This window comes from Populus euphratica, unplaced genomic scaffold, assembly GCF_000495115.2.
Source record: "Populus euphratica unplaced genomic scaffold, PopEup_1.0 scaffold2400.1, whole genome shotgun sequence".
Lineage (NCBI taxonomy): Eukaryota > Viridiplantae > Streptophyta > Magnoliopsida > Malpighiales > Salicaceae > Populus > Populus euphratica.
The window spans coordinates 1,927-23,869 of record NW_011502227.1 but is presented as its reverse complement, the minus strand read 5'-3'; the positions used below and the strand labels follow the sequence as shown (position 1 = coordinate 23,869).

The following is a 21,943-nucleotide window of genomic DNA, read 5'->3' as shown; positions in this document are numbered from 1 at the left end:
AAATTTGAGATATACACCTCCAGATATGATCCAATTACCGAATAGTGTTACGGTTTGGACTGCGCCGACATCTCTTTCCGGAGTTTAGCCATCTCTTTGTCCTTTCAATTTCAGTTCTTAAATTCATCAATCAATCATTTCATTTATGTGATAGGCCTGCATTAAAAATAAACATTTACCACAAATTAAATGTATCTTATATTATTAGATATATTATTATAAAACATGCTTTCGTTAAGGAGTTATTGTACTTCAAGTGTAAAACATTCCAGTCATTTAGACTTTTAGAACTCTAGATATGTGCCAAAAACAAAACAATGCTCGAGCTTGAAGACAGATTCAAACTTTTTTGTTGTTAGTATAATTTGGACTTGAAAATGACATTTTTAGATCTTATGCTCCATATGAAAGTTGTAGGCCTATGTCTTACCTTTCCATCCATATAAAGTAGACCTAAATATGAGATCTATAGCTCCAGATATGACTCAATTACTAAACAGTGTTCCGATTTGGATTGCACCGACATCTCTTTTCTAGGTTTGGCCATCTTTTTATCCTTTCAATTTCAGTTCTTAAATTCATAAATCAATCCTTTCATTTATGTGATAGGCCTGCATTTAAAATGAACATTTAGCATAAATTAAAGGTATCTTATATTATTAGATATATTATTATAAAACATGAACATTTACGACAAATTAAAGGTATCTTATATTATTAGATGTATTATTATAATACATGATTTAGTTAAGGAGTTATTGATACTTCAAGTGCAAAATGATAATATAAAACCTTGATAAAAAAATGCACTTTTAAGTACTAATCAGAGAACTTCGATATGGAATATTAATGTAAGGATTAAATAATGATAATAACAAATATCAAGGTTAGAGGTTCTACTAAGGTATGTCAAACAAGTATAGTATAAACTCTTATTATTCAATTGGAAACCACACACAAAGGACGTTCCAATCAGATTATAAATTGTTAACATGATCACATTAGTTATCTTATTCAATTAATGCTAATACTTGTAAATCTCGTCAAGCATTCATGATTATAACTTATGTTAACAACAAATCAAGTTCCTTTCACAACTCAGGTGTCGGTTATACCATACAATATGAACTATGAAAGTGTCAAGCATTTATTGTACCAAGTGTGATACAACATAAATCAAGATTAGTCATTTAACAAGCAAAGTATTAAAAAGCAAACAAGACAACAAATACAAAACATGTTAGTATCAAACATTAAAGTCCATATTAAGTTTATACTATACTTATTTTTACACCATTTGTGTAACCTTTTCACCTTGACATAGTAAATTTAACTAAACATAATGAAAGAAAGAAAAATAAATAAACAAAATAAGAATATAAATAAGATAAAAGTTAACTAAGTAAAGGAAAGGAATTGAAAGGCATAAACAAAATATTAATGAAAATAAAACATAAATGTTACAAAAATACAAAGAGAGAAAGCAAGAGCATGATCTTGAAACATGAAAATTATAGAAAAATACAAAGAGACTAAGATGCCTAAATGCATGGCAAATGCCTCTTTTTATAGGTCAAAATTGGAAACTATTGATCTGATGACTAATTGATGAGCGAGTGAACAACTCTTGACTTGGTGACAATCCTTATCTTCTCTTGTCTGCCCAAAACATCATTAATAACGTCAAAACTAGAACTACTAGAAACATGAAAATCATAGAAAATTATCTCAGATTTCTTATGCAAAAACATGAGGTCATTTGAACTTCTAGAACTGCAGATATGGGCCAAACACTGAATAGTGTTTGGGCTGGAGTATAAATTTGGACTTCTTTGTTGTTGCTATAATTTGGACTTGAAAATGAGATTTTTACATCTTGGCTCCATATGAAAGTTGTAGGCCTATGTCCTACCTTTTCATCCATATAAAGTAGACCTAAATCAAAGATCTACAACTTCAGATATGACCTAGTTACTGAACAGTGTTCCGGTTTGGACTGCACCGACATCTCTTTTCTAAGTTTGGTCATCTCTTTGTCTTTTCAATTTCAGTTCTTAAATTCATCAATCAATCATTTCATTTATGTGATAGGCCGGTATTTAAAATAAGCATCTACCATAAATTAAAGGTATTTATATGATTAGATATGTTATTATAAAACATACTTTAGTTAAGGAGTTATTGATACTTTAAGTGTAAAATGATGATATAAAACCTTGATAAAAAATGCATTTTTAAGTACTAATTACTTGTTTTACATACCATTAGCGAATCCTCTAACCTTGACATTTGTTGTTATCGTTGTTTAATTTTTAAGTTGATCTTTCATCTCAAAATTTTCACCAACTTCTTTATTATTATTATTATTATTATTATTATTATTATTACTACTACTGCTACTACTAGTATTATTATTATTATTATTATTATTATTATTATTATTATTATTGTTGTTGTTGTTGTTGTTGTTGTTGTTGTTGTTGTTATATTATTGTTATCTATAATTTATACAATTAACCTCCTTGGGGTTCGACCGCGGTCTTGCCGAGTTATTTATTACTTTGACACTTATGCACTTAGAAGAAGATATCAATCTTTTAGTCATGTCACTTATTAAATGGTTAATCTAGATTTATGTTGTATAACACTTGGTACACCAAATACTTGGCACTTTCATAGCCCAACCGTATAGTATAATCTACACTTGTGATATGACAGAAATTTGATTTGTTGTTAACATAAGTTATAATCATGAATGCCTGACAATATTTAGAAGTATTAGCATTATTCAAATAAGATAAGTAATGTAATCATATTAATAATTTATAATCCAATTGGAACCTCTTTTGTGTGTGGTTTCTAGTTGAATAATAAGAGTTTATACTATACTTGTTTAAAATCTCATTAGTGGATCATCTAACCTTTAGATTTGTTGTTATCATTGCTTAATCCTCACATTGATCTTCCATCTTAAAGTTCTCATTAACTTCTTCTTCTTCTTCTTCTTTTTTGTTACTATTACTATTACAATTACAATTACTACTACTACTACTACTACTACTATTGTTTATAATTTATACAATTAACTTCTTTGTGGTTTGGCCTCGGTCTTGCTAGGATATTTATTACTTCAACTCTCTTATACTTGGGAGAAGATGTCAATCTTTTGGTCGTGTCAGTATTCTCTATTACCTACTTAGTGTTTATAATCTCAAAGGCATGAAGATTTCCATCCTTGGAATCTTCTATTTTAATAAAACAAATCGATACATTCTTTATCATGGACAAGGTTTCTTTTGCCCTAACTTTCACCAAAGTATCATTGATAATGTACTTCAAAAATTGACGTAAAGATGATGACTCGGCCTTAATGGCATGTATCCATGGCCTTCCTAACAATACGTTGTAGGAAGGCTGGATATCCATCATTTGTAAGGCCATCTAAAACATTTGAGGTCCTATAAACAATTCAATTTTAATGGTCCCTATTACCTATCTTAGGAAACCGTCATATTCTCTAGCTGTTATAGTATTTGGCCTTATATAATTAGCATTAATTGGCATCTCATGTAACATATTTTTTGGTAACACATTTAAAGTTAAACCATATCTACAAGTACTTTGTTCATTAGGCAATCCTTATATCTCATAGTGATGTATAAAAGCTTGTTATGTTAAGTCTCTTCCAGGTCAAGCTAATCCTCGGTAAAGTACAAGTAATTGGTGGCTTGAATTCTTCCCATTAAATGTCCCATTATATCTTGAGTGATATTATATGGCATATATGCTTCATTCAATACTTTTTGCAATGCTTTATGATGTAACTTAGAACTCAAGATAAGTGACATTAAAGAGATTCTAGCAGGAGTTTTCTTCAATTGATCTACCAAACTATACTCACTATGCTTCATCAACCTTAGAAATTCATAGGACTCCTCTTCATTGATAGGTTTGTTCACTTCCATATCTTTAGAAGCATCAATTATTTCTTTTCCTTTATATTTCATGTGTCTCTCTAATTTTTCCAGTGTAAAACACCAATCACTTTGAGTCAAACTGCTAATTTCAGCATGGGAGATAAGAACGAGCTTTTATTGTTGAAAGAATACTAATAACTATAAGGCATTATGCCATAACTTCCATTATTTGTACATAGAAACTTGATCAAGATTAGTTTTGGTGGACCACCCACAATTGGTTGGAGTCTATAAACCTCCACCTTTCTCTCCTAGCAGCTTGTCATCCCTATTTCACTACTCTCTTCTTCATTCCCTATCCTTATCATACCAAAAGCTAGCATCCTTTTTACTTCTTGGTGAAATTCTTTACAACCATCAATGTGATGTTCGACATTACCATGGAACTTGTAGTAATTATTTCCATTCATTACTAGTTCAAACTTAGATAAATATCTAGATTGTACCAGCATACCATACAATTTTTCTATGGAAACCTTTAAAACTCTTTCCTTTTGTCTTTTTATTTCCATAACATTCACCATTCACTACTTAAAACATGATTAGGAAAAGAGTTGGAATTCACAAGGGTGCATCGTCGAAATTTATCCACCCAGCTTTTATCAATTATAGAAGCTTGTTTTTAAATGCATTACAACTTTCAATGTCATATCCAGCAATGACGACATGATACTCATGTGTCAAGTTCAACTGATACCAATATGGGTATGGAGGTTGTAATGGGGTTAGGGGAACAAGGGCCACTTGCCAAATATTAAATAACTTTGAGTATATTTCTCCCAAGAAAATTGGTAATGGTGGCAATTATTCTTGGGTTCTTTGAAAATTCTTTTTTGGAGGATTAATAATTTTGTTATTTTGATGGTCATTTAGTTGGTGTTGTTAAGAAGGGTTTAGTGAAGTTTACACTTGCAACTTATTAGGTAGGTATTTGAAAGTTATAGTGATGGTATAAATTTTCTTACCCTTATACCCTTCTTCCACGTTGTTCACCTTAAAATCCTCTTAGTATCCTTTTTTTCCCAATAAAGTCTTTCTTCTTAGTAGGCTCTAACGTTCTTCCTATTCTCATTGCTTGTTCTATTCTTTCAGTAATAGCTACAACATCATAGAAATGCTGAGCCAAACTACCTATTAGGTGTCCAAAGTAAGAAGATTTTTTTGTAAAGGAAAATTTGTGCAATGTTTTGGGGATAAATACATATATTCTTACTTGGGAACATAAATCCCACCTATTTGTGTTAGTTTGAACATATGTTTGCAATTATTGAGCTAGTATCTATTTCATGTGCTGCCTTTGGTGAAGAAGTCAATTTTTTTTTCTTGTAGGCCCTTTCTTGCTCCACTAAAATTTATTAAGCGTAAAATTTTAAAGCTATAAAAAATTTTTGTATATAGAATATGTTAACGTGAAGAATAAATATGAAAATCATAGAACAAGAATCATAGAATATTTAGTTTCCTAATTAGCCTTGATTGTAAATTGTCTATGATTATTTCCTAGATTAGTGTAATAAGTTTTTCCTAATTAGTCTCTATATAGCCTATATATACAAGAGCCTCTTCTACTCTTTTGCTCTTATTTTTATACTGAAATAAAAATCAAATATATTCTTCCTCAATTCAACATGGTATCAGAGTAGAGATTCTAGGGCTATAGAATTTTTTTAGAAAAGAATGGAAACCCCTTCTACTATGGTGAAAACTTATGAAGGGGAGAATTTAATCCTTGCAGATCTAATGGCAGGGATAACACAACTTGCCAGCCATGAACCAGTTGCACCAATTGGAATCAAATTAGATAACAACAACTATATATTATGATCCCAAATTATTGAGATATATATCTTAGAAAAAGACAAGTTGGGATACATAAATGGAGACCTTCCATAACCTCTGCTAACAGATCTAACATTTAGGAAGTGGAGAACTAAAAATGCAATGGTGAAGGGATGGCTGATCAACTCTATGAACCCAAAACCTGTAAGCAACTTCATCAGATTTTCAACAAGTAAAGCTGTTTGGGATAACACTGCAACAACATACTTAGATGGCACCGATACATCATAAGTATATGAACTCAAAAAAGGAGTTCTTAGGCTGAAACAGGAAGGAGGATCTATTAAAACATATTACAATAATCTACAGGGATTATGGAGAGAAATTGATTTCCAGTGTCCAAACACTATGGAGTGCAATATTGACATACAGAAATATAACTCACTTTTGCAAGAGGACAGAGTCTATATATTCTTAGATGGGCTTGATGATAGACTTGACAATATTAGAGCAGATGTGCTCCAGATGCAACCATTTCCAACAGTAGAATAAGCCTATGTGCAAGTTAAGAGAGAAGACCTAAGGCAATCTGTGATGCTGAAAAAGGAAGAAGTCATATCTGGAGGTGCTATGCTGTCAAGGGGAGGACAAAAACCTCAGCATCGTTTATCCTTTTTAATGCCAGCGAATGGAAGGTCAGTTACCAAATCATATGGGGAAGGAGGAGGTTGCACACACTGTGGAAATACAAAACACACCAAAGATACATGTTTCAAAATACATGGTTATCCAGATTGGTACGAACTCAAGGCAAAGAAAAAACCAGAAGCCAGGCGTAGTGAACATCCTGATCATGCAGCGCTTATATGTATAGAACCTACACTATCACTTGTACCTGCACAAGAATCTCCTATCTCGGCTGAATAATAGATTGATCAGAATAACCTAGGTAATTAAGGTTATGTTTTTTGCTCTTAGAATAGAAGACATGATTATGATAGTTGGATCATTGACTCTGAAGCAATAAACCACATGACGTATGATCCTGGTGATTTATCTGACACCACTTAACCAAAACAGCTATGCATTGCTAATGCTAATGGAGTGACATATCCAGTGACCGGGGCTGGAATAGTTGCACTTTCTCCTTCTTTCTCATTACCATATACAATAGTCCCATCACTCTTCAACAAGTTGTTATCTGTAGGACAAGTGATCGAGAAATTACAATGTTATGCACTAATGTATCCTAGTTTTTGCTTGTTTTCAGGATATTCTCACCAAGGAGATTATTAGTCGTGGTACTAAAAGGGAAGAGTTGTATTACATGAATGACTTCAGCTGTGGTCGAGCAAATAACATACACCTCATCGACAATAAGGAACGACATATTTGGTTATGGAATAATCGGTTGGGACACCCCTCATTTCGGTATTTACGCTATTTATTTCCAGTACTATTCATGAAATTGCACGAAGTAGATTTTCAGTGTGAAACTTGTATTAACGCCAATAGTCATCGTGTATCATACCTAATAAGTTTAAATCAGAGTGTCACTCCACTTGTAATTGTTCATACTAATATTTGGGGCCCTGCCTCAATTACTATCTCTTCTAAAGCTCACTGGTTTGTCACATTTGTTGATGATTATACACGAATGACTTGGTTGTATGCGATGAAAACAAAACATGAAGTGTTTGACATATTTTGCTCATTCCATAATATGATTCAAACACAATTTTCTGCAACACTACAGATTCTATGATCCAATAATGGTGGGGAATATGATAATAAACAATTCCACCGATACTATCAGGAACATGGTATGCATCATGAGACATCTTGTCCACAAACGCCACAACAAAATGGTGTTGCTGAACGTAAAAACTAACATATCTTGGAGATCACTAGAGCTCTCTTGATAGTTGCTAATGTGCCCAAACGGTTTTGGAGTGATGCAATGGTGACTATAGTATACTTGCTAAATAGACTGCCATCAAGAGTTTTGGACTACAAGACCCGGCTTCAAGTTCTAGGCCACCATGTGATCCTATCGTCAGTTCTCATGCTCCCTCCTAGAACATTTGGTTGTGTCATATATGTTCATATATATAAAAATCAATGAACTAAGCTCGACCCTTATGTTGTCTGATGTGTTTTTCTTGGGTATATAGCTCACAAGAAAGGATATTGATGCTATGATCCAGCTACAAGATGACTCTATACCTCCATGGACGTTACCTTCCTTGAATCTGAGCATTTCTTACTTCCCTATCTTTTAGGTCCTCTTCTCAGGGGGAGCTCATAAGTGTAGAGCAGGACTAGGAATATTGGTTGGGCTTTACTGATAGTACAATGAAGAATGCAGAGGGAGATAATGAGCATATGATAAGTAAGATCTTAGATAATATTATCCAGCTGGATGTTGCTATTGATATAGAGACAAAATTAATGAGGGAGCAAGAAGGAATAGAAAATGTTGAGCACGTTGAGACCGAGACATGGAGAAGAGTGCTGAAACTAGTGAGCAAATGGAAGAAACTAGAGAAGTCTCTAATGAACAACCCTTCTATGCCATGACAGTACCACAATCAGTTCAATCTCCTAAGAATATTCATGAGGTACAAGTTCTAAACTCATCTCAAAATATTTCTAATAGCTATAACTTGCCTTTCAGATATAATCGTGGACAACCTTCAAAACGATATTCACTCGATCATAGAATGAGCAAATCCAAGTACCCAATTGCCAACTGTGTCTCAACTCAGAAGCTATCTGAACCCCTTAAAGCATTGGCGCATAAACTATCTATAAAAGATGTCCCTAATATAGTGAATGAAGCTTTGAATAATCTTAAATGGATTCAAGCAATAGAGGAAGAAATGGAAGCACTGCAGAAAAATAAGACTTGGAAGCTCACACCATTACCTGAAAAAAAGAAAACTATGGGATGTAGATGAGTGTTCTATGTCAAGTACAAAGCAGATGGTTCAGTAGTAGAAAGATATAAAGCAACTCTTGTGGTGAAGGGATATACTCAGATATATGGGATAGATTATCAAGAAACCTTCTTGTTGGTAGCAAAATTAAATATTATGAGAGTACTGATCTCTCTTACTGCAAACTTGGAATGGCCACTACACCAATTTGATGTGAAAAATGCTTTTCTTTATGGAGATCTTGAGGAGGAGGTGTACATGAATGTTCCACCTGACCTTACTTCTCCAATGCAAGGGAAGGTGGTTTGCAAACTACGAAAGGCATTATATGGCTTAAAACAATCCCTGAGAGCATGGTTTGGACGATTTAGTTTTGCCATGCGAAGATACAGTTATAAGCAAAGTAATTCAGACCACACTCTTTTCTTGAAGCACCAACAAGAAAAGGTAACAACATTCATAATCTATGTTGATGATATGATAATTACAGGAAATGACAAAGAAGAAATCTCAAAATTACAAAAGCAATTAGCAACTAAGTTTGAGATGAAGAACCTCAAAGGATTAAAGTATTTTTAGGGATTAAAGTGGCTCGATCGAGACAAGGTATATTTCTATCCCAAAGGAAATATGTGCTTGACTTGCTATCTAAAATAGAAATGCTTGACTGCAAACCAGTCGATACACCAATAGTTCAAAACCATGGTTTGGGAGAATTTCCTAATCAGGCTCCCACCAATAAAGAGAGATATCAACTCCTTGTTGGAAAACTAATATACTTATCTCATACTCAACCAGACATTACATATGCCGTGAATTTGGTAAGTTAGTTTATGCATTACCCTAGTGAAGATCATATGAGTGCTTTGATTCGCTTTTTGCGATACCTAAAGTCTTTTCTAGGCAGAGTATTGATGTTTAGGAAACATCAACATCTGCACATCAATGGTTACATTGATGTAGATTAGGCAAGGAACATTACTAATAAGAAATCCACATCTGGCTACTTCACATTTGCGGGTGGGAATCTAATCACTTAGAGAAGCAAGAAACAGAAGGTAGTTGCTTTATCAAATATAGAAGCTAAATTCAGAGGTATGACCAAAGGACTATATGAGCTACTTTGGTTAAAGAGATTAATGGAAGAAATTGGATGTTCATCTCAAGATACAATGAACATGTTTTGTGACAATAAAACAGCCATAGTAATTGCGCATAACCCAATTCAACATGATCGTACCAAACATGTTAAGGTAGATCGGCATTTTATAAAATAGAAGCTTGAAGACAATGTGATTCAATTTTCATTTGTAAAATTAGAAGATTAGCTAGCAGATATACTTACAAAGGCTATCTTGAGCAAAATCTTTCATAACTCACTTGACAAGTTGGGCATTGTTGATATCTATATACTAACTTGAGAGGAAGTGTTAACTTGAAGAATAAATATGAAAATCACATAATAAGAATCATAGAATATTTAGTTTCCTAATTAGCCTTACTTGATTGTAAATCGTATTATTTCTTAGACTAGTGTAATGAGTTTTTTCTAATTAATCTCTATAGAGGTTATATATATACGAGCCTCTTCTGCTCTTATTTTTGTACTAAAATAAAAATCAAATATATTCTTTCTCAGTTCAACAGAATATGACATCAATAGCAATAATAAATAAATTACGATGAAGACTGGATATGCTAAAATGTAAGGAAAACATTCATATATTGAGAATAATTGACAACATGAAACATATATATAGATGTAACATAACAAACGAGGTCTGCAATCTCCAGGGCCATAATTCCATAAAAAACAGTACATATTTTTACTCAGTCTTTATCAGGAAAATTTAAATCAAAAGGTGGATAAGGAAAAGAAACCGAAGAAAAAAAGAAAAGAAATTTCAATAGATATGGAGAAACCAACAAACCACACAAGATACGCGCGCGCGCGCATACACTGACCGTCCGGTGAAGCAGGAGAGATTCAAATCATGTCGAGAGAGCGATCTCTTTAGAGAGATCCTCGAGAGTTTTTTCGCCTTCAAGTACAGCCACTACTTCAGACATTGGAGGCCTGAGAGAAGGTGATTGATCGGTGCACATCATTGCCAAGTTCAGGACAATTTTCGCTTGGTCCCAGTCATAAGTGCGCAAGCTTGGGTCAACTAAGTCTCCTAGCCTTCCCCGCGCATTTAAATTACCAGCCTGCAATTGTTTGAACTTCTAAGAAATATCTCCAAAAGGAAAATCATATCTATATACTAATTATCTCAAAATATTGTTTTTGGATTAGTATTCGAGTAATACCAATCATTTGAGGGTTAGTATCTCATGAGACCCAAAATTAAAGTATTGTTGTATGGGGAAAAAACTTCGATTTATATAATATCAGAATGAATAACATACTAGCTTAATTGATATATATAAATTACCTCATTTTATCAAAAAGGTTTTGATTTTGAACCTTTCTTTCGTAACAAAAACATTAAATTATTAAATTGATATCACATTATCGTCTTGTTCCTCGTAAAAAATCAAACGTCTAGTAAGCTTATTTGATCATTTTTTTGCTAAAAAATGTTAATTAGGAAAAACAATTGTCTTGCTCTTACCGTATCTAGAAGAAAAACAGTTTCTTGGTTTGCTCTGTAGTCAGCATTATTTCTCCCACTAACGATTTCAAGGAGAAGGATCCCAAAACTGTAGACGTCGACTTTCACTGTCATGGCTCTCCGGGTTGCATACTCTGGTGACATGTATAGACTGCAACAGCAACGAAATGATAGATTAAATAGGAACCCAATTTTCTCCAAATAAAATTGTAAAGTCAATGTTTACTTACAGATCTCCTCCTGCTCCAATCGCAATATATGGATTTTCCTCCTCATAAAGCTTTGCCAATCCAAAATCTGATATTTTCGGATTACAACTTGCATCAAGCAGAATATTATTGGCTTTTATGTTTCTGTGAATTATTGGTGGATTCCTTTCGTGAAGATACTTCAAACCCTTCGCTATTCCCCTGCAGATTATAAATCTTTTCTGCCAATCAATTTGCACAGTAGGATTTGTACCTGCAAATCCCCAAGTCAATGGTCAGCAGTCTCCTATGTTCTGATTGTGAAAAAATGGTTGATTAAGGATCACTATAAGGTTAAGGTCTTTTGATTAGAACCAAACTCAACTAACACTCGACACTGAAAATTCTTAAGCTTCAAAACACTTGACAATCTTAAAAGATAAACTACAAACTAGGGATAATGTTGTATAGAGAAAATAAAAGGTGAACATAAAACAATATAAACTTTAAAACCATCGTAAAGTCACTTAGATCGGTATATAGGCTGCACGCAAGGCTTGAATATTTAAAAGAACACTATCATTAACTTGGAAGTTTTTCTGAAAGGACCATGACTTTGTATATAAACACCTAACTTTTATCTGTTCTAGCGTGTGTGTGTGTGTGTAAATAAATCCAAAAGCATTTAATATATCAAAGGTAAAGAGAAAACTAACAAGACTTCAGCATGCACTAAGAGTTCATTGCCTTGCACATAGCTCGGTTTTCGTTGCTCTTAGATTAGGTGTATAAATTACACCATTTTAATGGAACCTAAGGAGTAAACTAGATAAATTGGAGCCTCGTGCATTACTTAGAAGTACCATTTTAATTTCTAGCTAGTAAAATTTCTAAGAAAATAGAGGTTTTTAAACTAAAATATTAATTACTAAGTGGAGCAACGAGACTTGTCCAAGTTCGTTAGCAAAAATTTTAAATGCCAAATTAGATTGAGACCGAGAGATCAGAAAATTACCAAATAAAACTTGTCCAAGTGAGCCATGTTCCATATATTCGTAGATGAGCAAAATTAGGTGCCTTCTGGAATAACTAGCAATCAAATTAACAAGGTTTTCATGTTTCAAGTCCAAGGCCTTCTTGGCATAAACTTCACTTTCTATTTCATCTACTGCTTTTGAATGAGTGAATAGCTTCTTCACTGCTACAGTCAGATCTGGCAATTCAGCCTGCAGGCATGTGAAATCAAAATGATGAAAGGTTAAATAACATGAAAGTTATTCTTCCAAAGGAAAAAATTAAGGAACAAGTAAAATTCTTTTTTTACCCTGTATACTATCCCTGAACGTCCGCTACCAAGCTGCATCTTGGGGCTAAATTTTTTTGTTGCATGAATGATCTGTTTAAGGGTGAAAGTTCTTTCTCCAATCTTCACTTCGGTTTCTACATATTCCAATAACACATGAATTAAGTGAATTGAACCACAATTATGGTAAGAATTATCCAGATAGAGAAAAAAGTGCTTACCTCGCAATTCTCTGTCACCTATCCAGCCCATTCTCCATATGAAGGCCAGCAACAGCAGCAGAAACAAAATACAGCATCCTATAATCAACGCAATTTCCCTACCATGCAGTTTTCTTGGAACTTGAGAAACATACAGAAAACAATGGTTGTCAGCCAAGCAATAAACTATTCTCACACTGAGAATGAAGTCAGCAACAGAATCCTGGGTTTTAATAGAAAAAAATAAAAATATTGAAGTTGTGTTTTCTACCACGAGTGATGGAAACGGCTGATATGAGAGGTCCGTTGAGATCTTGTCTGGATATAGATCCTTTGTCAGCCCAGTAGAGCTGGATCTCTAACGAACCATCATTTATTTTAACCGGGAAAACTAGCTGTTTTCCTTCATGTTCTTTCACATAGATTTCCTTTATGTTGACATCTTTCATTTCAATAATTCCCTACAATCAAGACTTTCTTAAGTGCGTGACATTAGTACATAAATAAGGATTCTGATAAGTTAATACTTACCTGAATACATATATCAAACACTCGTTTTCCTGATGTGCTGTAATCTTCACTCTTAGAATATAATGCTTCAGCAAAATAAAGTGTCACAATGTACTTGCCTTTACGCAAGCAGAGGCCATAATACGTTAGAGAGACGGGAGCAAGGCGAAAATTGTTATCTATGTTTGCCTTAGCGCTAGTAATTTCACATGTCCAGTTCCTTACTAAACCACTGGCATTGAAGTTTGTGTTGAGGTAGTCCCCAGCATAGCTATAAGCCCAATCATCAGATGGACTAAGATTAAAACTTGATATGGAGGTATCGTTATGATAATGATCCTTTCCGTAATATACATCCTCACCACCACTATTTATAAACAGGGAATTATCTGCAGGAAAACTTATTTTCAGTTCAAACATGATTGTTTCCAATGAGAAAATCAGCAATATAATTAGAAGATAGAAATTCTCTATCTAATAATGTAGGTATGTGCGCGCACCTATGCCTGAATGCCCTTGGAAAATATTTAGGGGAGTTATTTATTTAATTTCTTTTTTTTGAAAAACAAACTCCTTACAAATGGAAAATGACTAGTGTATTTGGTGGTAATACGCTGTGGTAATGCATTTAGATTTCCGTAAGTGTATTACTAGTGGTTGAAACATTAAGGTTAGATAAGGAATCCCAAATGCATTTAGATTTCAAAAGAATGAACATACGCTTTCGACGACAATTTTTTCTCTTCATGTTACCACCATCTATGTAAGACCTAAGAATTGACACAGAAATTTGTTAGCCATACTTCAAGATCACTCTTATTGCAGAAAATGATGGTATCACATACCTTGTCGGGTTACTGAAATGCAGCAAGATCATGAAATTAGACAAATAAATAAATAAAAAATCAATGACAACCTTCAGGAGCGATTCATTAAAGTCAATAAATTTGTAACAGAAAGCAAAATGGAAAGGAGTTTGGTTCGTCCCCTTACATGGTTACATTTTGCAGTCCCGAGCAACTTATATTTTTACATGCCTCGTCGAAGTTATTGTAAGAAAGATCCCTGCACATTAACAATTCATAAAAATGAAGCTTTCATAATATGTAACAATGTAACTACTCCCTAAATTGCTTTCATAAATTTTTCCTCAGTTAATAATTCATCAAAATTAACTTTCTTAACATCATGTCACCTTCCTAGCATGCCACTTATTCAATACTAACCACCATTTGTTGTCTCTTTAATGAAAGGATTATATTTTATGTGCTAGCCCATATATGGAGGGGGGTGATGTCAACACCTCCATTTAAACTTTCCTCTTTCTAGTGAAATTTCTTCCCTATAACCGATAGCTTATTCTCCCTTTCTTTTGCAGAAAAATTTCTTCAAACCCTATCTCAAAATTCATCATATACTAATCATTTAACTCTTGAGTAAGGTTTTTTTTAATCTCTTTCTATTTGATTTATGGTATTGGTTTAGATCTTTTGTTTACAATAAATTTAATGAAAAATTAAAGTTTATGTGATGTTAGTGATTTTATTTGAAGTAATTCATGTGTCGAATAATATATATTTGTGTAAATGCATATTGAAATAGAATATGTAGAAATGAATTGATATGGGATTTTGCTTGTGTGTTTTGATGAATTTTGAGTAAAAGAATTTGAATAAATTTAATATTAGGAAAACAAATTGGGAATTATTGAATAATTGTATAGAAAGAATCATGTTGAAATTCTAGAAAATCTATTTTGGGGTTGAAGATGGAGGAATTATAGTTTAGTCCCTAATTTTTTAAAAGTTATGATTTTGCCCTTGAATTCTAAAAATATATAGTTTAGTCCTTGGTTGTAAATAGTAGTTTTTAGAGAGGTTTTAATAAAGAACTGAGATTTATTGATGGTTTGTTACCATGTTTTATTGTTTCCATTTGAATTTGAAATTAATTCTATTATATATAAAAATATGTTTAGACATTCAGAAGCCTTGTATAACATTTCTTTATAAAAAATTTGTTGAAGATTACGGTTTACATACTTGTTATAACTATGAGTAATTAATATAAATATGTTTTAAATAAAATTCATAAAACATGTGTGTTCGTGTCTTTACATTCATTGTGAACACATAACGTGACACTTAGTTAAATACTTGGCATGACACGTTATGTAATGTGATTTGAACATGATGTAATGGTGAGTTATATACTTCATGATGTTGGGTTATGTACATGGTGTGATGGGTTATGAAATGGTTTGAAAGTTATTTATTATATCATTCTTTGGTATATTTGTATTGGTTAGTTATTGAGATGTGGAAACTTAATTTTTTCTATAATTATTTTATTTTAGACTTATAGATTTAAAAATTAAGATATTAAAGAATTATATAAATTATATTTTAAAGTATCACATAATAATTTAAATTTTTAAATTAAATTGGTTATTTAATATGGTATCAAAGATTTGTTGATCAAATAATTATGAATTTAAATTTTACTATATATTTTATAAATATATGGTAAAATAGCATATATCACCTTGCTAAATGCTAGGAGAACATAATAAAAAAGCATAACCACAAAACATTAATATAGCATTAGCATAATATTGTGCTTTAACCTTTTTTAACATATGTCACCTTGCTAAATGTTTAATGTTTAACCACAGAACAAATCATGGTTAACACCATACTTCATCTATAAAAAAGTAATCCAAAAGGTGAAATTGTTTGATAAAGTCCTAAAAATAGACAGAGAAAATCATCGATATCTTAGTTTCGACACAGATAAAGGAGTGATTCAAAAGTTTCTCAAAAGAAGTTATGTAGACAGTTGCAGACAAGCTTGCATTAATCTAGTGTCTTACACTGTATGACGACTGCTTTCCGATTTCTTCGGATTAGAGATCCATGAAGGAAGCTCAGTAAGCATGTTCCTTGTTAAAAATCTAAGCAAGAAACACCAACACATCAGCAACAGTGTTCGCCAGCTATACATTATATTATATAAATATAAATATAAACAACTTAAGCACATACAACTGTCAGTTTCTGAAATGTTTCTGGAATGCTACCAGTTAAGCTGTTGAAGCTCAAATCACTGCGAGCCAAAGCGAAACGCATCAAATATATATTACCCAAAATTGAAAACTCGAGACTTAATTGGTAATGTCGATCAAAGTTAAAAGAAAGAACGAATGAGATCAATGTATAGACATAATTGTTGAGTTATTTACACGATATGGAGTTTTAACCAATTGGTGAAGGCTATCTAAGATTGAACAATTACTGGAGATTTCGTAAAAGGTAAACGTACAGATATGATAACTCAGGCCACTTGCCAATGTATTCGGGTATGGGACCATTAATATTGCAATTTCTCAGAACCCTGCAGGAACAATTGAAGAAGTAAGAGACTGTAGATTAACAACTTCCATTTTCTCGATGTTTTTCATCAATTTCAAACATGATAGAGTTAATGCAAAAACATTATTAATAGTGTAAAATTTTGAATTACAATAGTTCTTTAATATAATATTAAAGTCATTAGTTAATTAACATATTAAACTAAATAAATAAAATGTAAATCATTATCAAATAGTTTCTTTATAATATTACACAACGATAGAAATTGAGAGAACAGAAGCGGTGGAAAACGTCTTTATAATATTAATTTCATATGAAACAAAATCCCAAGATGTGTCAATGAAAGTGCTTATCTACTTGGAAAACTAAACGTCTAAAGATTTTCGAGTAAATTCATGCACATTAACATTAATCTAGATTTTTCGCAAATTAATCCCATAAATATGAAGAAAAACACTCACACAGAAGACAGAGAATTGGGCTCCGGTATGAATTCTTTTGGGAAAGATATTCCGGGATTGTTTACATCACTCACCCACCTGGAATCAGTGAACAACACTTTATAACTCATTAATAAGAAAACGACATGTTTCATGTCTACCTCCACATTAAAATAAAATAACATGAGTGCACATACAACTTCTCTAATTTTGTCAGATTAAAAGTTTCTGCAGGCAGATTCCATTCAAAATTATTTCCTATCAGGACCCTGACAAGTACACAATGCAACAGTCAGCTCAATGGACCAAATTGTTTGGCTTCAAAAGTTTAATTAAATCCTCAATAGATTATAACATTTAACTTGACTATGTTTTATAGAAAAAAAAAAAACTTACAGATAGGCGAGGTTCACCCATTTTCCAATATAATCAGGTATCGGACCAGACAAATTGTTTCCACCTACCGCACTGCATTGACTCAAACGCTTCCTTTAATTATATGACACCGAACAATTAAATTGCAAGAGAAAATAAAAGCAAGAAACTCACAACACTTCAAGATTGGTCAGATTCTCATATGTCGTAGGAATTGTCCCATTAAAATTATTCGCTGTCAAGTATCTACAAGAAATGAAGTTCTAGGTTATTGGGAGTGCTACATAGGTTGCTATATGTTTCAAAATTTTCACATGGGGCCTCATCTAAAGTTAAATCAAGTTCGACTCTTCATGATCAAAATGACAAAAGAAAAAAGAAGAAAATTACAGGGCTTGAAGGTTCGTTAAATTTCCAAGCTCCTTCGGAAGATCACCATGAAGATCATTGTCGTCCAGGGCCCTTTTTCTCCAGAGAAACAAACAGACAAATAAGTAGATAAATTTATAATACTCTTGAAATAAAGACTAAAAGAAGTGGTGAGTAAGTTTTTCGCACAAATAACGGAGTGCAGACAGTTTTCCTAATTCTTTTGGAATACGGCCTGACAACGAGTTATAATAAAGAGACCTGCAAATCGAATGACATAATGTATAAGGCGCAAATATCATGTAGAATGAAAGGAGCAGTGAATAACTAGAACTATGCAATCACAGAGAACCATATCCAAAGTAACTTAATAAATGATATTAGAATTATTAAAGGTTTATATTATTATTAATTTTAAAATTAATCTGAATACTCGTATTAATAAATAAATAAATAATATCTTATTAATAATTTCGGAATCTCGGCCTATGTGGCCATGTCTATTGGTTGTTGTTTGTTCCTTTCATTTAAGACAAGTGGTAAATTAATAATCCCTTGTTGGGCATGCTGTGCCTTTATCATGTGCTCCTTTCTTTGGGCCTACCTCAATATATTACTATTACATTATTTTTAAGATAACAAAATAATAAAATAGTATTTATAACGTAACAAGAGTGAATATGTTTTTTCTTCTCGATCTCGGTCACAAATAACTTTTATTAGAAATTATACTCAATTGTTTATAACTTTTTTAGGTAAAAACATGATCTACACTAATATAATAACTGGCATAATTACGAGATAATTAATTACGTAACTGAGTGATAACATAAATTATTATAATACAATGAATAAAAATATTGAATAGTTTATAATTTAAAAGCACTATAATTATAATTCCTTCAAATAACTATGGAAATCACCTCGTTATGGTGTATGTTGAGTGAATTTATGGTTATATTACTTGAAGTATAATGAATATAACTTACAGAGATTGAAGTGAAGAGAGTGTGCCCAAATTTTCGTTTATAGTACCACTGAGGAAGTTGCGGTCGGCATAGCTGTGACAGGAAGATGTACAGGTATTTGATTGAGAATTAAGCTGTCCATATATAGATGCAAGACTGTTTTAATCTATAAAAAAAACACTTACATCACTGTCAAGTTTTGACAATATTATGCTGTCTGGTATTGGCCCATTCAAGTTATTCCGGGAAAGATCCCTGATTTTCAACCCAGATAACAGAATAAATATATGAATATATATAATAAAAAAAATATCTAGCAAATATACCATTGACTTACAATATACGAAGCGATTGTAGACCCTTCAGATTCGAAGGGATGGTGCCATCAAGATCGTTGCTGGAAAGATCCCTGATTCATGATACATGTTCCGGAAGATAAAAACTTTCAGTTAATATCATCAACAGATTCAATTCTATATTGTATCAATGGAACTTTTATCAATTGTGGTGTAGAAAAGGTCTTTCTGAAGTTTTCTATACTTCACGAATATTGATAGACATTCCTTCTGAAATTTTAAGCAGTTTTTTTTTTTATATAATCTACAAGTTATTTTAGACAAAAAAAATTATAATCTCAATGCCTTTGTATTATATAAATAATCATTTCAATTTAAAAATTTAAGTTATTTGATAAGCTATATATATCTATATATATATATATATATATATAACTTTAACATACTCTCAACTAAAAAGTTATTTAAGCTTAATTATTGCACAATTCACCAATACCTTATATTTATTTATTTGTAATTAATTAACTTGAGAACATGGCTTAAAGAGATTATCAATTAGTAATTGGCTTTAAATCACAGCATTAAAATATGACTTCTGTTAGAACTAATTATTCATTAGGAAGCTTGATAGAATCTGCTAGATTTACAATGAAGCAGAGCGTGCTACAATTCAGTCATCATTAGAAGGGTTATCTACTATCATTTCTAAGGAATTTCAACACCATTTATTTTATATTTTATTCTCTTTTTTTTTCAATTGAAGAGCAAAACATAATATCACAATGTTGTTATATGTAGCAAAACTCTAAATTGATCTAAAAGAGAGTTTATATTACTTTCAGCAGATGAAAAAAGTTGTTATATGTAGCAAAAAAACATAATATCACACAAAAGCCAAACACAAAGAAAAATATTAAAAAGGTTCGTTTGTTACAATTTCAAATCAATTTAGAATTAGTTATTAATTATTAATTGTCTTTAAAAGTATAACTTCGGTAAGAACTGGCAAGCGTGATAGAAATATGTTAGATATAAAATCCATACGATGCTTAAAATAATTTTATGGAATTCTAATTTGCATATATTTATGTTGAAAGGGATAAGGTTAATGCGATTCAAAACTGAGCAAACTAAGGTATAAACCCAAATTAAACTGGAAGACTTACAGATATTCCAGATTCTGCAACTTTGTCAGGCTTGGAGGTATAGACCCGGTCAACGAATTGCTTGAAAGGTACCTGATGTTTTGCACAAAGCCATTGTACCATTATTTAGAAATAAGAACAGCCTAGGCATGCCATCATTTATATGTAAAGAAGAAGGAATCCAAGCTTTAACATACAAATACTTGAGATGCTGTAATTTCCCCAGCGTTGAAGGAATCCCACCAGAAGCTGATTACCGTAAAGATTACTGTTGTAGGCAATATGATCAAACCTCATTTTCATCAATGGTGACCACTGTAGATTCAATACTGAAAAGAGAAATGTATATGTAGTTATGATACTTACAGTGTTTCCAAGTTTTTGAAGCGACCTATTGAATAGTGAATAGATCCATCCAACTTTTTTCGTACCAATTTTCTGTCAAAGAAATTGAAGTAATTCACATCGAGACAATCAGAATTTGAATCTATCAAGTTTTATACATACATGTAAGTGACCCAACGAAACGATCCATTTTTGGTGTTGTGAGGGGAACCACATTTGATCTCTTCTCCAGAACAAATATGATCCGACAGCGATAACTGGGTGGAAGATGACAGCAAATTCTGTGCAAGGAGTCGAAGAGCAAGTACTGCCGAAAAAAGATTCTTGTTAAGTCCCGCAAAGATCTTCTGATATTTAAGATAAAAGTACTCAATCGACTTATTATATACTTACATGTACGGGTTAGAATGGATAATAAGTGTGTTTAAGCAAGAAATGAAGCTAGTAAATTAAATGAGGCTCACCTATGTTATTGCACTTGCATATATATACTTTCTATTGACTAAATAAATGACTAATACATACAATGTTTTCATGAGATATCTTTTCAAATTAGTTAATGAGCAATAGGACCATTTATTTATGCTGCAAAAGAACTCTTCATATTCGAATAGCTTTTCTTTCGTCATGAATTTATATTCATGGTAATTTCAATGGCTTTCTCACCCTATCCCACGTCGATTAGCAATTAAACTAACACACACGCATATAGTTTTGAATGATTGTGCTCGAGTTGTACCTTCATAATATGGAAGTAATCGATTATGTGCGACCTGTTTATATTATGTTGGTTGTTATTTTATGTAAGGCATGCACCAACTATTGACTATCGATAGCGACCATTGAATGAGCTAGAATTGGTGGTTACTAATATTGACAACATAATAAAAGAAGCTTCCATAGATGCCTATAAAAAAAACATGATTTTAGAGAGCAAAATGAGAAGAATTTTATGATGATTTTAGAAAGCAAAGAGAAGAATTTTGTGAGCATATGAAGAGAGAAAAAGAGAGCTGCAATGAGAAGAGTTTTGTGAGAATGTGAAGAGAGAAAGAGAGAGCTGCAATGGCAGCAAGGCAAAAATAGAAAGAGTTTTGTGAGAATGTGAAGAGAGTAAAAAGAA

The 21,943-nt window shown here is 32.3% G+C and overlaps 2 protein-coding genes and 1 long non-coding RNA gene across 3 annotated transcripts; all 3 read right to left on the bottom strand.

The window, feature by feature from the left end:
* Positions 1-10,420: 10,420 nt before the first annotated feature.
* Positions 10,421-14,495, bottom strand: LOC105118977 (probable LRR receptor-like serine/threonine-protein kinase At1g53440). Its single transcript, XM_011017043.1, has 9 exons — positions 14,357-14,495; positions 14,232-14,281; positions 13,533-13,900; positions 13,273-13,462; positions 13,023-13,142; positions 12,823-12,938; positions 11,541-12,724; positions 11,311-11,461; positions 10,421-10,903 (listed from the first exon to the last, which is right to left on the bottom strand). Exons 1-7 carry the CDS (start codon positions 14,386-14,388, stop codon positions 12,407-12,409), a joined length of 1,194 nt encoding a protein of 397 aa, XP_011015345.1. The 5' UTR covers positions 14,389-14,495; the 3' UTR covers positions 10,421-10,903; positions 11,311-11,461; positions 11,541-12,406.
* LOC105118979 (probable LRR receptor-like serine/threonine-protein kinase At1g53440) lies at positions 10,688-12,364 on the bottom strand. Its single transcript, XM_011017044.1, has 4 exons — positions 12,352-12,364; positions 11,541-11,772; positions 11,311-11,461; positions 10,688-10,903 (listed from the first exon to the last, which is right to left on the bottom strand). Exons 1-4 carry the CDS (start codon positions 12,362-12,364, stop codon positions 10,688-10,690), a joined length of 612 nt encoding a protein of 203 aa, XP_011015346.1.
* Positions 14,496-19,423: 4,928 nt separating the features above from the next.
* On the bottom strand, positions 19,424-20,919 carry LOC105118978 (uncharacterized). Its single transcript, XR_841056.1, has 4 exons — positions 20,842-20,919; positions 20,673-20,743; positions 20,497-20,568; positions 19,424-19,443 (listed from the first exon to the last, which is right to left on the bottom strand). It is a non-coding gene; the product is annotated as an uncharacterized LOC105118978 (long non-coding RNA).
* Positions 20,920-21,943: the final 1,024 nt, after the last annotated feature.

Excerpts from the sequence above, each read along its gene's own strand:
- LOC105118979 (XM_011017044.1), bottom strand. Across the intron at positions 11,462-11,540 it reads ATTGGAGCAGGAGGAGATCT|TCTATACATGTCACCAGAGT; the intron begins GTAAGTAAACAT and ends TTGCTGTTGCAG. Across the intron at positions 10,904-11,310 it reads CTGTTTTTCTTCTAGATACG|GCTGGTAATTTAAATGCGCG; the intron begins GTAAGAGCAAGA and ends AAACAATTGCAG.
- LOC105118977 (XM_011017043.1), bottom strand. The coding sequence starts at position 14,388 with ATGATCTTGCTGCATTTCAGTAACCCGACAAG. Across the intron at positions 13,463-13,532 it reads TGTTTGATATATGTATTCAG|GGAATTATTGAAATGAAAGA; the intron begins GTAAGTATTAAC and ends TCTTGATTGTAG. Across the intron at positions 12,939-13,022 it reads AGGTGACAGAGAATTGCGAG|AAACCGAAGTGAAGATTGGA; the intron begins GTAAGCACTTTT and ends TGGAATATGTAG.